Source organism: Leptopilina heterotoma, unplaced genomic scaffold (assembly GCF_015476425.1).
Source record: "Leptopilina heterotoma isolate Lh14 unplaced genomic scaffold, ASM1547642v1 Lhet_95, whole genome shotgun sequence".
Lineage (NCBI taxonomy): Eukaryota > Metazoa > Arthropoda > Insecta > Hymenoptera > Figitidae > Leptopilina > Leptopilina heterotoma.
Window position 1 is genome coordinate 1,773,634 of NW_025111202.1, and position 12,171 is coordinate 1,785,804.

The following is a 12,171-nucleotide window of genomic DNA, read 5'->3' on the forward strand; positions in this document are numbered from 1 at the left end:
AATGTTTCATTTGTATTTACTTTAATTTAATAAATTTTAATAAATAAATCCCCCTCCTCGAGTAAAAGTATAAAATTTCCATTTCATCTCATTGAAAGTCGTTACTGGGACATTTTCCAAAGAGCATTCAAATAAGCTGTGGAAGATTTGAGTACCTTTAATGAAAATATAAATAATTACAATTCATAACAGAAATAAAATTAATCATTGTTAAAAATGCATTCAAAAATATGTACCGTGCTAAAGGTTCCCAAGGATAATATAAAAATTTTCCCGGCTGAAATTTTTGGCGGATATTGAGAAACTTTGAGAAAAAATAGTAAATCTTTCAATGTTTTCTTCGGTAATAGGTACCAATCAATCATGTAACTCTTTTCTCCAACTTTTGTAGCCTGCAAATAAATCAAATTTTTTTTAATTAAACATTATGAAGTAGGAAAAATTTCTGGGACAGCATTAAATAAAAAAATTGAAAAACACACCTGCATAGTTAATATTTCACCAATTAAGCAATATATAAAAATATTAAAAATAAAAGAAGAAAGTAGAATTATGTAAGATATGATGGCCGTAAATTCTTCTTTATTTCGCCAACCCTGTTAAAAGTCATATATTTTGCATAATAAATTTGATTTCAAACGAAAAGCTTTAATTAGTAAAAATCAAATGTTTAATAATTTGAATTAGTGATTGACTTTTTGATTTTGAATTAGTAAATTTTACTAAACAATTAGTAGAAATTACTATTTATTAGTAAAATAATACTATTTATTGTCAAAAAGCCAGTTACTATAATTGGAATTAATAAACATTTTTACTAATTTTAATTTAGAGAGATCTTTATATATTTTAAAATAGTGTAAACCTTGAAAAAGTAATCATCATTAGAGCAAATTTCTCTAAATTTAATGAATTTTTCCTCTTATTTATGGTATGGAAAGTAAAATTTATTTAACCCGTTGCCTGTTTCCGACCCACCCACGGGTGGGTCGTGAGAAAGTATGGCCATAACTGTTTCCGACCCACCCATGGGTCGTGTTCACTATCACTCAAAATAAATATAATTTGTATATAAATTGATAGATATTTTTCTTTATATCAATATTATAAGAAATTATAAGGGTCATTAATGATATTTTAGAAAATAATTGAGTAATTAGTTATAATTTAAATATATTATACTATTTGAAAAAGTATCAGATTCCGCTGGGCATTTTGGGACAATTATGTTGTATTTTCCTCAAACAGTTAAGGGGTTAAGAGGATTTTACTCCTGCATATTATTTGATAATTATGGTTATGAACTGCGATAACGAAAGCTCTTTTCATGCTCTATATATTAAATGTTTTTGATTAAATAAATGTGGTTAATAATTAATTACTTACATTAATTATTTTATTTTAAGACATTTTTAAATTGAGAGAATATTAGAAGGGGTATTTTTTTACTTTTAAAACATGAGATTACTTTTTTCTGGGTTTAGCTTTAGATACAGTCTTTATACCATGATAGTATAATAACCAAGTAAACAAATATTGAGAGTGCAGCCAAGGATTTCAATGAAGCATATTTCGTTAAAAGCAGAGTCCAATTGAGAAACAAAACTGAAATTATTATAAAACGTTTGACAAGGCAAAAAGCAGTTCACTGAGAAAAATAATTCTAGTATAAAATATAATAAAAATATTGTTCTATATTTTGATGATAAGCAACTTTTTGTCGATACTAACTGATATTTTTGGATATTTTTCTCAGTGCCCTCCCGAATAATTAGCATAAAAAATTTACCTTAACGCTCTCAAATGTGAGTTGACAGTAACAATTAACTTATCTTGCAGATCTGGCGTTTTTTCTTTCTCTAATCCATTAACAAGGTCATTTAAATAAATAGTTACAATTTCAAATTGACCACATGCGTGAATTGTTAAAATTGCGGCAAAACTGAACGTGACTACTGTCGTTGAATACATGACAAATATTGCGAGAAGATCTACTATGTATGTAATTTGGTAAATTGGACTAACTCCGCTCGTCAAATATTTGCCATAAATAGGGGAAGGAAAAGGTTGAACAGAAATGTTATAATGAGTGATAATTGGATCAGTAGTCACAGGAATTAGAAGGGAATACCAAAAACCACCAAGATACATGAAAATGGCACAGAGAATTGTAATGAGCCTTCCAAATTTCGCCTGCTTTAACATTATTTCCCGCTGTTCAATAGTTTCAATACACTGCCAATCTTCTTGCAGATATTTGAAACAATTCGCTATGTATGGGCTTCGATATAATATTATCGAATATTTCATTAAAGCCATAACATAGAAACTCGTGGGACCTGTTAAACTAACTTTTTCAGCTATAGACTTTAATTCGAAAATTACAAACAAGATACTAGACACGACGACAAATTTTATGAGAAGAATGCAAGTGAAATTTATCATTAATTTAAAATTGTTTTTTAACACCGATTTTTCGTATTGGTTTGGCCATAATCCCAAAATTGATGCTATTCCTCGACAAGTATTAATTGCATAACTGATATCTTTATTGCAATTTTCAAGGAACATACTTCTCTAAGCAAGAATAGATTCATACTGATGTATTGTCCCGCAAGAAAACAGAAACTTTGCGCTTGCGTCAAACTTGAAAATGATCTCAAGTTTCTTTGTATTCGCAAATTACTCTTTCTTAGCAAAAAATAAGTTTACATTCGTTGTTATTAGTTTGTTAATCTTGAGTTTTTTTCATTGATATTAAACTTTGCTTCTACATTGATTTCACATTTTAGATTGATCAAATCAAAAGTTGTTAAGTTTCCAATATGTTGTTTCAAAACATTTTTTTCCTTTTTACTACGTCTTTCATGGAGGGGAAACTTTAATTTTTTAATATAAATTAATTAAACAAATAATATGTAAATATTGGTGGATATATATTTATGTAATTGAAGAAAATTAATTTTTATGGTTCATTCTATAAGGAGAAGAAATTTATTTACACATTTCTTTTATAATTTTGCAAAACCTATTTTGACATTTTCCAAAGAGCATTAAAATATGCCGCCGAAGACCGCATCACCTAAAGTAGAGAAATATTAATATAATAGTTTTCATTAAAAAATACTATACCATTCATTAATGAATGGCATTAAATTTTTAATTAATAATTCTTACTGCGCTGAAAGTTCCAATTGAAAGAACAACAATTTTTCCTGCTGAGATTGTTGTAGGGAACTGACAAACATGAATAAAGAAAAGAAGATCTAATAGTACCCTTTTTGGAAGATGATGCCATGATATCATATATCCTTGTTGTCCGATTTTTTCAGCCTATGTTAAATTGCAAAATTTTTAGTTTTTTTAAAGGTTTTACTGTTTACAGAAAATTATTTTAATAGCAAAATACCTGAGTAGTAAGCAGTTGTCCTAAATAACAATAAATATACATGATGAATATAAACGAAACAAGTAAAATAAAGTAAGAAATAAATGCAGTATATTGACCAGCCTTCCAGCTCTAAAAAAAGAAAAAAGTAATTTCTGTAAAGCTAAATAAGTTTAAAATAATAAATTATACTTATACTGCTTTCATTTAAATAAAAATGGAAAATTTCGTTTATTTTATTTATGTACATATTTGTTTTATAAGGGGCCGTCCATAAACCACGTAGCCCCATTTTTTGGGAATTTTGACCCCCCCCCTCCCCCATGTAGTACGCTATTACATGTATTAGCGCCATTTTTTCCTCTTGTCGTAGTCAATTGCGTGACCCCCTCCCCTCCCCCTCAAGAGGCTACGTGGTTTATGGATAATCCCTAATCATATTATTATATTTTCATGCTAAATAAATTTATTTAGTAGGGAAATATTTATTACATAAAAAATCTTTATTAGTTAAATTTTGTTCTTAAATTTTATTTCGTTTTTAAACAAATTTTTATATTATTGCCTTGTATTGTCTTGTATTGTCTATATTATTATGCGAAATAGTATTTACCGTAATTAGACAATACCCCAGTAAGCATAAATTAAGGGAACAATCCAAAACTTCAAGGAAACATATTTCATTCAATAAAGCTTCCAACTGAGAAACAAAGCTAAAATAAATGTAAGCACTCTTTTCCCAAAAAAAATGTACTTTGAACATGAATAATTTTTTTTAAATTCAGTTATCAAAAGAAGAAAATAAATTTACCTCAGAACTCTCAAATGAGAGTTTACGATAACAATTAACCTTTCTTGTGCTGTACCTGTTTTTTCGTCTGATTTATTAACAAGATCATTCAAATAGAGAAAGATAATTTCAAACTGTCCACAAGCGTGCACTGTGAAAACTGCCGCAATGCTGAATGTGGCAACAGTTGAGGAGAACAAATAAAAATCAGCAACAATTAGCGTTCCATAAAGAATTTCATAAATAGGGCTGAGTCCGTTAGTTAATTTTTTCCCATAGACTGGTGACGGGTATGGCGTGATACTTATATTCATTTCAGTAATTATTTTATCAGCCGACAGAGGTTTTAATACTTGATAGCCAAGTCCTCCAAAGTACACAAAAGTCGCACAAATTATCGTCATTTGTCTTCCAAATTGTGCATAATTCACCATAACTTCTCGTTGCAATGATGACTTTATCAGTTGCCAATCTTCCCTGATGAATTTCAAACATTTCTCAATACTCTTTCCTCGAAATAAAAGAAGTAGATATTTGGTTAGACTCATGAGGTAAAAATTAGTGGCGCCAACAAGTTCTACCCTTTGATCCATATTGGTAATTTCAAAAATACCACACAGAATATTGGAGACGATGACAAATGTCATAAGGCAGCATGCCAATATATTTATGAATCGTTTAACAAGCTTCTTGGTGAGAGAATCGAGAGAAGATGTTGGCCACAGTCCCAAAGTTATGGCAATAGTTCTTAAAGTTTCACTTTCCATGTCGGAATTAAAATCTATAGATTCTTTGAGAACCATTGTTCCTTCTTTCTTTCTTTCTTTCTCAATTCATACTGAACATTTTCCTTTGAAAGAAAGCACAAACTTTTTGCGCTTGCGTAATATCTTACGATCTGTAAACATCAGACACTAGCTTTCACAATATATGCAATGAAATTTAATACTGATTAATCGAAAAATAACATTGCTGTATATTTGTACGTTATTTTACATTTTACATTTTATTAATTAATTAATTTTTATGTTTATTTCTAATATTTCCAAGTTCCTAATATGCTGCTTATTTAACGAATATGACATGTGCAACATTTTATACAGTAAATTGTATTTATACTTTTTACATAAACATCGCTTGAAAAGTAATTGCAAGTTTCCTATTTGAAAATTGTTAGGCAAAGAATGAAAGTTTCCCCATCAAAAACTAGGTATTTAAAAGTTGTTTCAAACTTTCATTATCAATAGATAGTTGCCTTAAAAGTAAAATTCTTTTTTCTTCTTTTCTTTCTGTAACGAATAAATATATTTTTTTTCATCTTATTCAAAAAATTATTGAGACATTTTCCAGAGGGCATTAAAATACGCTGCCGAGGATCTAATCACCTGAAATGCAATAAACTTATTTAATTTTTATCCACTGAAAAAAGCCCTCTTTAGTTGAATTAGTAAATCTTTTACTATACACCAATCAGTAACTAACCTGAATCAGGTAAAAATTTACCGATTTTCAATAAAAATGGCAGAAAATCAGTAAAATTTCACTGATTCACAGGTTTCTTGAAAGTATTAAATTGATACTAAAGTATGATGTATTGATGCTAAAAATGTGGATCAATTTTTTATTTGATCCATGTTTTATTGATATCAATTCAGTACAATTTGATACTTTTAAGTTAACAGTGTTTAGATAGTTAGAAGTTCGTTACTGATTGTTCTGCAGTAAAAACTTGACAGTAAAATTAAAAGAGAGGAAACTATTTTTCTAGACTATTTTAAAAATAAAAAATTATCATACCGTGCTGAATGTGGACATGGAAAGTATTACGATTTTTCCAGCTGAAATTTTTGCTGGAAATTGACAGACTCGAATGAAAAATAGCAAATCCAATGATGTACTTTTTGGTAGCTGATGCCAATCGATCATATATCCATTTTCACCAAGTTTCATGGCCTGTAATTGTAAAATTCTTATTCTCTTGAAACTTTTTATTTTCAAACTCTAAGAAATTTATACCTGATTAGTTAACAGTTCTCCCAGATAGCAATAGATGAAAATATTAAAAGTAAACGAAGTGAGAATGACCGCATAAGAAAAACAGGCAATTAGTTCTTCACGCTTCCAGCTCTAACGAAAAAATTATTAAGTTAACAGAAATTGTTGTGGCAAAAAAATTAATTTTTTTTAACAGTATTTTCTTCACTCCACCTCTATTATATAATAGCCGACCAAGCACATATTAACCGAACATCCCATCACTTCGATAAGGCATATTTTATTCAACAATGACTCCAACTGAGAAACAAAACTAGAAATAAACGAAATTCATTTTTCCATGGTAAAATTTATATATTCTTTACAAACAAAATTGTATTTTACCTCAAAACTCGTAAATGCGAGTTAACAACAACAATTAATCTCTCGTGCGCCGCATTTTTCTTCTCCTCCGCTCGATTAACAAGATTATTCAAATGCAGAATCACAATTTCAAATTGTCCACAAGCGTGAAGTGTGAACACTGCAGCGAAACTGAATGAAACAACAGTCGCGGAGAATAGAACAAAATCAGCAATGAGCAAAGTAATGAAAATAATTTCATAATACGGACTGTAACCAGTATTAAGAATCTTCCCATAAACCGGCGCAGGATACGGTATTACTGTTATATTCCTATCAGTAATTATTCTCTCCGAAACTAATGGTCGAACCAAATGATAGCCAAATCCTCCCACATACATGAATGCACCGCAAAGAATTGTCAAATATCTTCCATAGTGCGCATTCTTCAACATTACTTCCCGATGCTTTTGATCTGCGGCAATCTGCCAATCTTCTTCGATATATTTAAAACATTTGGCAACAGATTGACCGCGGAATAAAAGTAATAAATACTTCGAAAGGCTCATAATGTAGAAATTAGTGGGACCTGCGATTTCAATTTTTTCACGAACTTCTTTCATTTCGTAGAGGGCGGACAGAACATTTGAGAGAATTGCACAAACCATGAGGAAACAGGCACATATGTTTAGAAAAAATTTAATAACTTTCTTAAATGAAAAATCGTGAGAATTAAATGGCCATAAGCCGAGAATTAATGCTAGAATACGACAAAGGTTTATAGTGAATTTTACATCTTTTCTATACGATTCATTACTATTTCCATCAAGTTTGATAGACATTCTTCTTTCTGCAATTCACTTCATACTGAACTTACTTGCATCAAAGATTCAACTTTCCGTTGCGCTTGCGCTGTGCCTGCTTGAAAAGAAATTCAATGCAATAATTATTGTCCATCATTTTTTTCAGTTTAATGATAGAGTATAAGAGTCCATATTAATATTTGTAAATAAAAATATGAATGTGTTTTGGATTTTGAATATTGTATATGAGGCATTCCATTTCAAAACGACCCCCTTCGTAAACAATTGCCAATGTAAGACAATTTTTAAATGAATATTTGTTCCATTCTATAGAACCAAATTACTTTTTATATTAGTGATTTCGAAAGTAGAATTTCTGAATTTTCTAATAAGAAAAAAAATATATTTTTTTAATAATTTAATTTAAATAGAAAATTGAGTTTAAAAGTTAAACTTTGAAAAATCTCAAAACACGTTACCTCCGATTTTAATAAAATTCATATCAAACGATAATAATGGACATTTCAGTAGATTTTGAGAAAATAATTAAATTTTACAAACATTTTAAAGGTTATATTGAGAAAACCATTTATTAAGTACAGGGCGGCATTTGTTTTTCCCAATTTATGCATAAAAACCTTCTAAATGTCTGTAAAATTTAATTATTTTCTCAAAATCCACTGAAATGTCCATTATTATCGTTTGATAAATAAAAATAAGAATATTCAAGCTTTCGTTTGATATGAATTTTATTAAAATCGGAGGTAACGTGTTTTGAGATTTTTCAAAGTTTAACTCTTAAACTCAATTTTCTATTTAAATTAAATTATTAAAAAAATATTTTTTTTTCTTATCAGAAAATTCAGAAATTCCACTTTCGAAATCACTAATATAAAAAGTAATTTGGTTCTATAGAATGGAAGAAATATTCATTTTAAAATTGTCTTACATTGTTTTGAAATGGAATGCCTCATATAATATCCAAAATATTAATACAAAATTAGTTAATTAATTTTCTATGTATTTTATAAAATCTTTGACAATCGCTTGACGTCTATCAATTCTAGAAAATGACATCCAATAATATACATGTAAATATTTAACAATTTTGATTTTTTAATTGATAAAAAAAGTTTTCTTGAAAAATTTGAAAAGGTGGTGTTTGTTATAATTTTTCTATATATTATACTTTAAAATTGAAATTATAATACTCGTTGACTCGGAGTGATCGTTAAATTAAATTTCTAATTAAATTATAAAAGTTTTAATTTCAAAGTATGTGAGAAAAACAATAGTATTTTAAAATTGTTTGACAAGCAAAGAACAAGAATAAAAAATTCTAGACTTCGAGGAAAATTGTAACTTTACAGTTATGTTTTTTCAATAGTTACGTAACTTTATCAAACTTTAAAAGAAACGAACAAATATTTAAGTGATTTAGAAAAAACTATCTTTAATATACAGTAAAAGTTTTAAACAATTTTTTCCAAAGGAATTAAAAATCTTAATTCTGTGTTACATTTTCCATATAATATTTAAATAGGCTGCGGCTGATTTAATTATCTGAAAAAAATAATAAATCATTAGGAATTCTAAATAATAGCAGTATTTCTAAAAATATCAAACTGAAACAAAACACTTATTTGATTCTTTTTTTGTCTCAATTTGATATCTGCTGAAAAACTGTAAACAATTAGTTTTTTAAAAACAAATTGCATAGAAAAAAAGAGTTATTTTAACACTACATTTGGTGTTTAAATAACACTATGTGTGTTTAATTAATACGCAATTTTATTGAGTTTTGAATTTGCAGACACTGAAACTTGCAGGAATATTGGAAATTTTGAGAAAATGGCAATATTGATGCAAGTTTCGGTGCAACATTTTCCAGACTATTGAATTTATGTAATTGCTTCAATATTATGATTAAATGTATAAAAAGAAATTATAAATTTAAAAACAAACTAACTGCGGTAAACGTTGTCATAGACAGAAAAACGACTTTTCCAGCTGTGACTCTGATTGGAAATTGACAAACTTGAATGAAAAAGGACAATTCCAAAGAAATATTTCTTGGCAGTTTATGCCATTCTATCATATATCCAGTATTTCCAACTTTTTCCGCCTATGTTAAAAAAAATTATATTTATGTTCAGTGATTAGTGAAAATTTTCACTTTAAATTTACTATTTTAATAATAGTGTTATGTTTACTTGAATTGTAAGAAGTTCTCCAAAATATGCATATATAAAAATGTTGAAAATAAAAACATTCAGAAGAATTGCGAAATTTATGAAGTTACCAAGATTTCCTGCCTTCCAATTCTATTGATCATTGATGAAAATGTAATAATGTATTGACTTTTCTACATGAAAATCATTAATGATAAAACGCCCAAGCCTTCTGGACTCCATTTCGGTCTTCTAGAAGGCCGAATTTTCGCATTTAAAGCCTTAATCGATGGTCCCTTGGACGTTCTATCATAAAATAAAATAGAAAATTTTTAGTTAATAATAATTTGTGTTTTACCGTCACTGAGAAATAACCCAAAAGACTCAAATTGATGGCACATCCCAATATTTCGACAAGAAATATTTCACAAAACACCTTATCTAAATAAGAAACGTAACTGAAAGCAAAAAAATTGTTAATTGTCTGGTAGTACTTTTTTATTGTGAAATGAATATTTATTTAACTGCAATTTAAAATGAAAATACCTTAACACCCGAATATGAGATTTTATAATAGCAACAAGTCTTTCCTGTGCAGTACTTTCCTTTTTACTCAATCCACTAACAACATCGTGGAGATTAAGATTAATAATTTCAAACTGTCCACATGCGTGAATCAACAAAATTGCTGTAATATTAAATGTTAAAGGCGCCATAGAAATAATAAACATGTCAGCAATAATTACAGCTGCAAATGTAAATTCATAAAGAGGACTATAACCAGTATTAAAAATTCCACCATACACAGGAGATGGAAAAGGTTTAACACTAATATTCATTTCCGTTAAAATACTGTCAGATAAGAAAGGTTTGATAAAGTGATGCCCAGCACCACCGGAGTATAAAAAAATAGCAAAATAAATTGACATGATTCTTCCGAATTTAGCATTTTTTAGCATAATCTCCCTTTCTTTAGTATCAACATACATCCAGTCCTCCTCTAAGTGTTCGAAACTCTTTTTTAATGCCTCAGCGCGATATAGAAATAAGAAATACTTCAAGGTAGACATTCCGTAAAAAAATGTCGGGCCCATAATATCAAATTTTTCTTCATTGCTCTCTGCTTTATAGGCTATACACAAAATATTTGAAATTACGACACATGACATAAGAAAACCTGCACTAATATTGACAATGAATTTTATAATTGCTCCTATGGAGGATTTTTGAAAATCATTTGGCCACACACACATAACTATTCCTAACAATCTTGCAACATCTACAGTGTATTTCAAGTCACTTTTATAATCCAAATTCAATTTTTTTGCAGTCATTTCTATAAATCAAAGTTTTCTTTCTTAAACTTTCTTTAAGTTCTCTGTCTCATTTCATACTGGCGCTTATTTTTTCTTAGGAAAGTCACGGATAGGGCTACGCTTGCGCAAAGTAAAAACTTTTATTATACCTAAATTATCAAATCAGTTTCTTAAGTTCGAGAAGTTGGGGAAATTAAGCAATTTTCAAAACATGCAATTTTCATACAAAAGGCACATTATTGACAAAAACTTTCTTTTTTCAATAGTATTGAAAATAGTATGAAAATGCTTGTAGTTTTTATGTTTTATTCATTTAGCGTTTAACAAAATTGTGCGTAAATTATTGATAACAAAATGTACGCTTTTTTTCCAAGAATGGATTCTATTACAATTTGTTCTTTTTGATTGTCGCGCATATTAAAATAATAGTCACTGCGTCATTCGCCAAACAAAATTAAAATAAGCTGCAGATGTTTTAAGTACCTAAAATTTAACAATTATTATACATTAATAAGGAAAAAAAAGTAATACCTACGAATTTTTTTGTGAAGAAAACTTGCAACAACTTTTGTATTAATTCGTTAAACTTACAATAGTAAAACTATTTAATGATAAAGCTGAAAATTTTCCCACGGTTATTCTTACAGGAAATTGGGACATTTTTATTAACAAAATTAGTTCCTGAACTGTTTGTTTTCAGTGCCGTTTTCAGGAGCCTCATAAGTCGTTTCGATAACTCTATTCAATTTTATATTTTATCTTTTTTTAGTGTTTATATTTTTTATCACAATAAATTTAAATTCAATTTTTTCTATTAATCTATTTTATTCAAAATTGTTGTGTATTATATTTTTAAAAATGTTATAAATATTTTTTTTGTTTTTCTTACAATATCACTAAATTGTTGTTCTTTTTTTTTAAATAGAAAATTCATCATTTTTTCTAATAATTTTGATTTTTTCTCTCAAAGTTAATTAAAAGATAAATAAAAAAAATTAGTGAATTGGGAAAAGGTGGAGAAAAGCGCTATCGAAAAATGTTGCCTGATAATATCCAAGGTATCGCCAAGAGAAAGACCTTTACCGCAATGGATCTCGTCTATTCTCTCAACCTTGACAATTTCGGCAGGTAATTATCCCATCATCATTATTAAAAAAGAAAATCGGCCCTTTTTAGGGCCACGAAATAGTTTTACGTTGGAATTCTTTTTTCAAATTGTTTTTAATATTATTGAATTTTCAAGAAAACAATTTATTACTTTTAATTATTGTGATAGATAATTGTTATATTTGTGAAAATAATTGAATTTTTCAATAAATTTTATTTAAATGTCTCTAAATAATTGAATTTTTTCAAAAATAGTTGT

The 12,171-nt window shown here is 28.2% G+C and overlaps 3 protein-coding genes across 3 annotated transcripts in view; 1 reads left to right on the plus strand and 2 right to left on the minus strand.

The window, feature by feature from the left end:
• LOC122512160 (aquaporin-like) overlaps nucleotides 1-12,171 on the plus strand; it is a 151,114-nt gene that overhangs the window by 102,313 nt on the left and 36,630 nt on the right. The window lies entirely within an intron of this gene.
• LOC122512178 lies at nucleotides 102-7,183 on the minus strand. The gene is made up of 10 exons (XM_043627885.1): nucleotides 6,558-7,183; nucleotides 6,423-6,486; nucleotides 5,976-6,131; nucleotides 4,200-5,005; nucleotides 4,002-4,101; nucleotides 1,790-2,193; nucleotides 1,506-1,605; nucleotides 483-596; nucleotides 237-392; nucleotides 102-155 (listed from the first exon to the last, which is right to left on the minus strand). Exons 1-10 carry the CDS (start codon nucleotides 7,181-7,183, stop codon nucleotides 102-104), a joined length of 2,580 nt encoding a protein of 859 aa, XP_043483820.1.
• On the minus strand, nucleotides 8,834-10,794 carry LOC122512179 (odorant receptor 13a-like). Its single transcript, XM_043627887.1, has 5 exons — nucleotides 10,044-10,794; nucleotides 9,848-10,000; nucleotides 9,532-9,642; nucleotides 9,288-9,443; nucleotides 8,834-8,881 (listed from the first exon to the last, which is right to left on the minus strand). The coding sequence occupies exons 1-5, from the start codon at nucleotides 10,740-10,742 to the stop codon at nucleotides 8,834-8,836; spliced, it is 1,167 nt and encodes a 388-aa protein (XP_043483822.1). The 5' UTR covers nucleotides 10,743-10,794.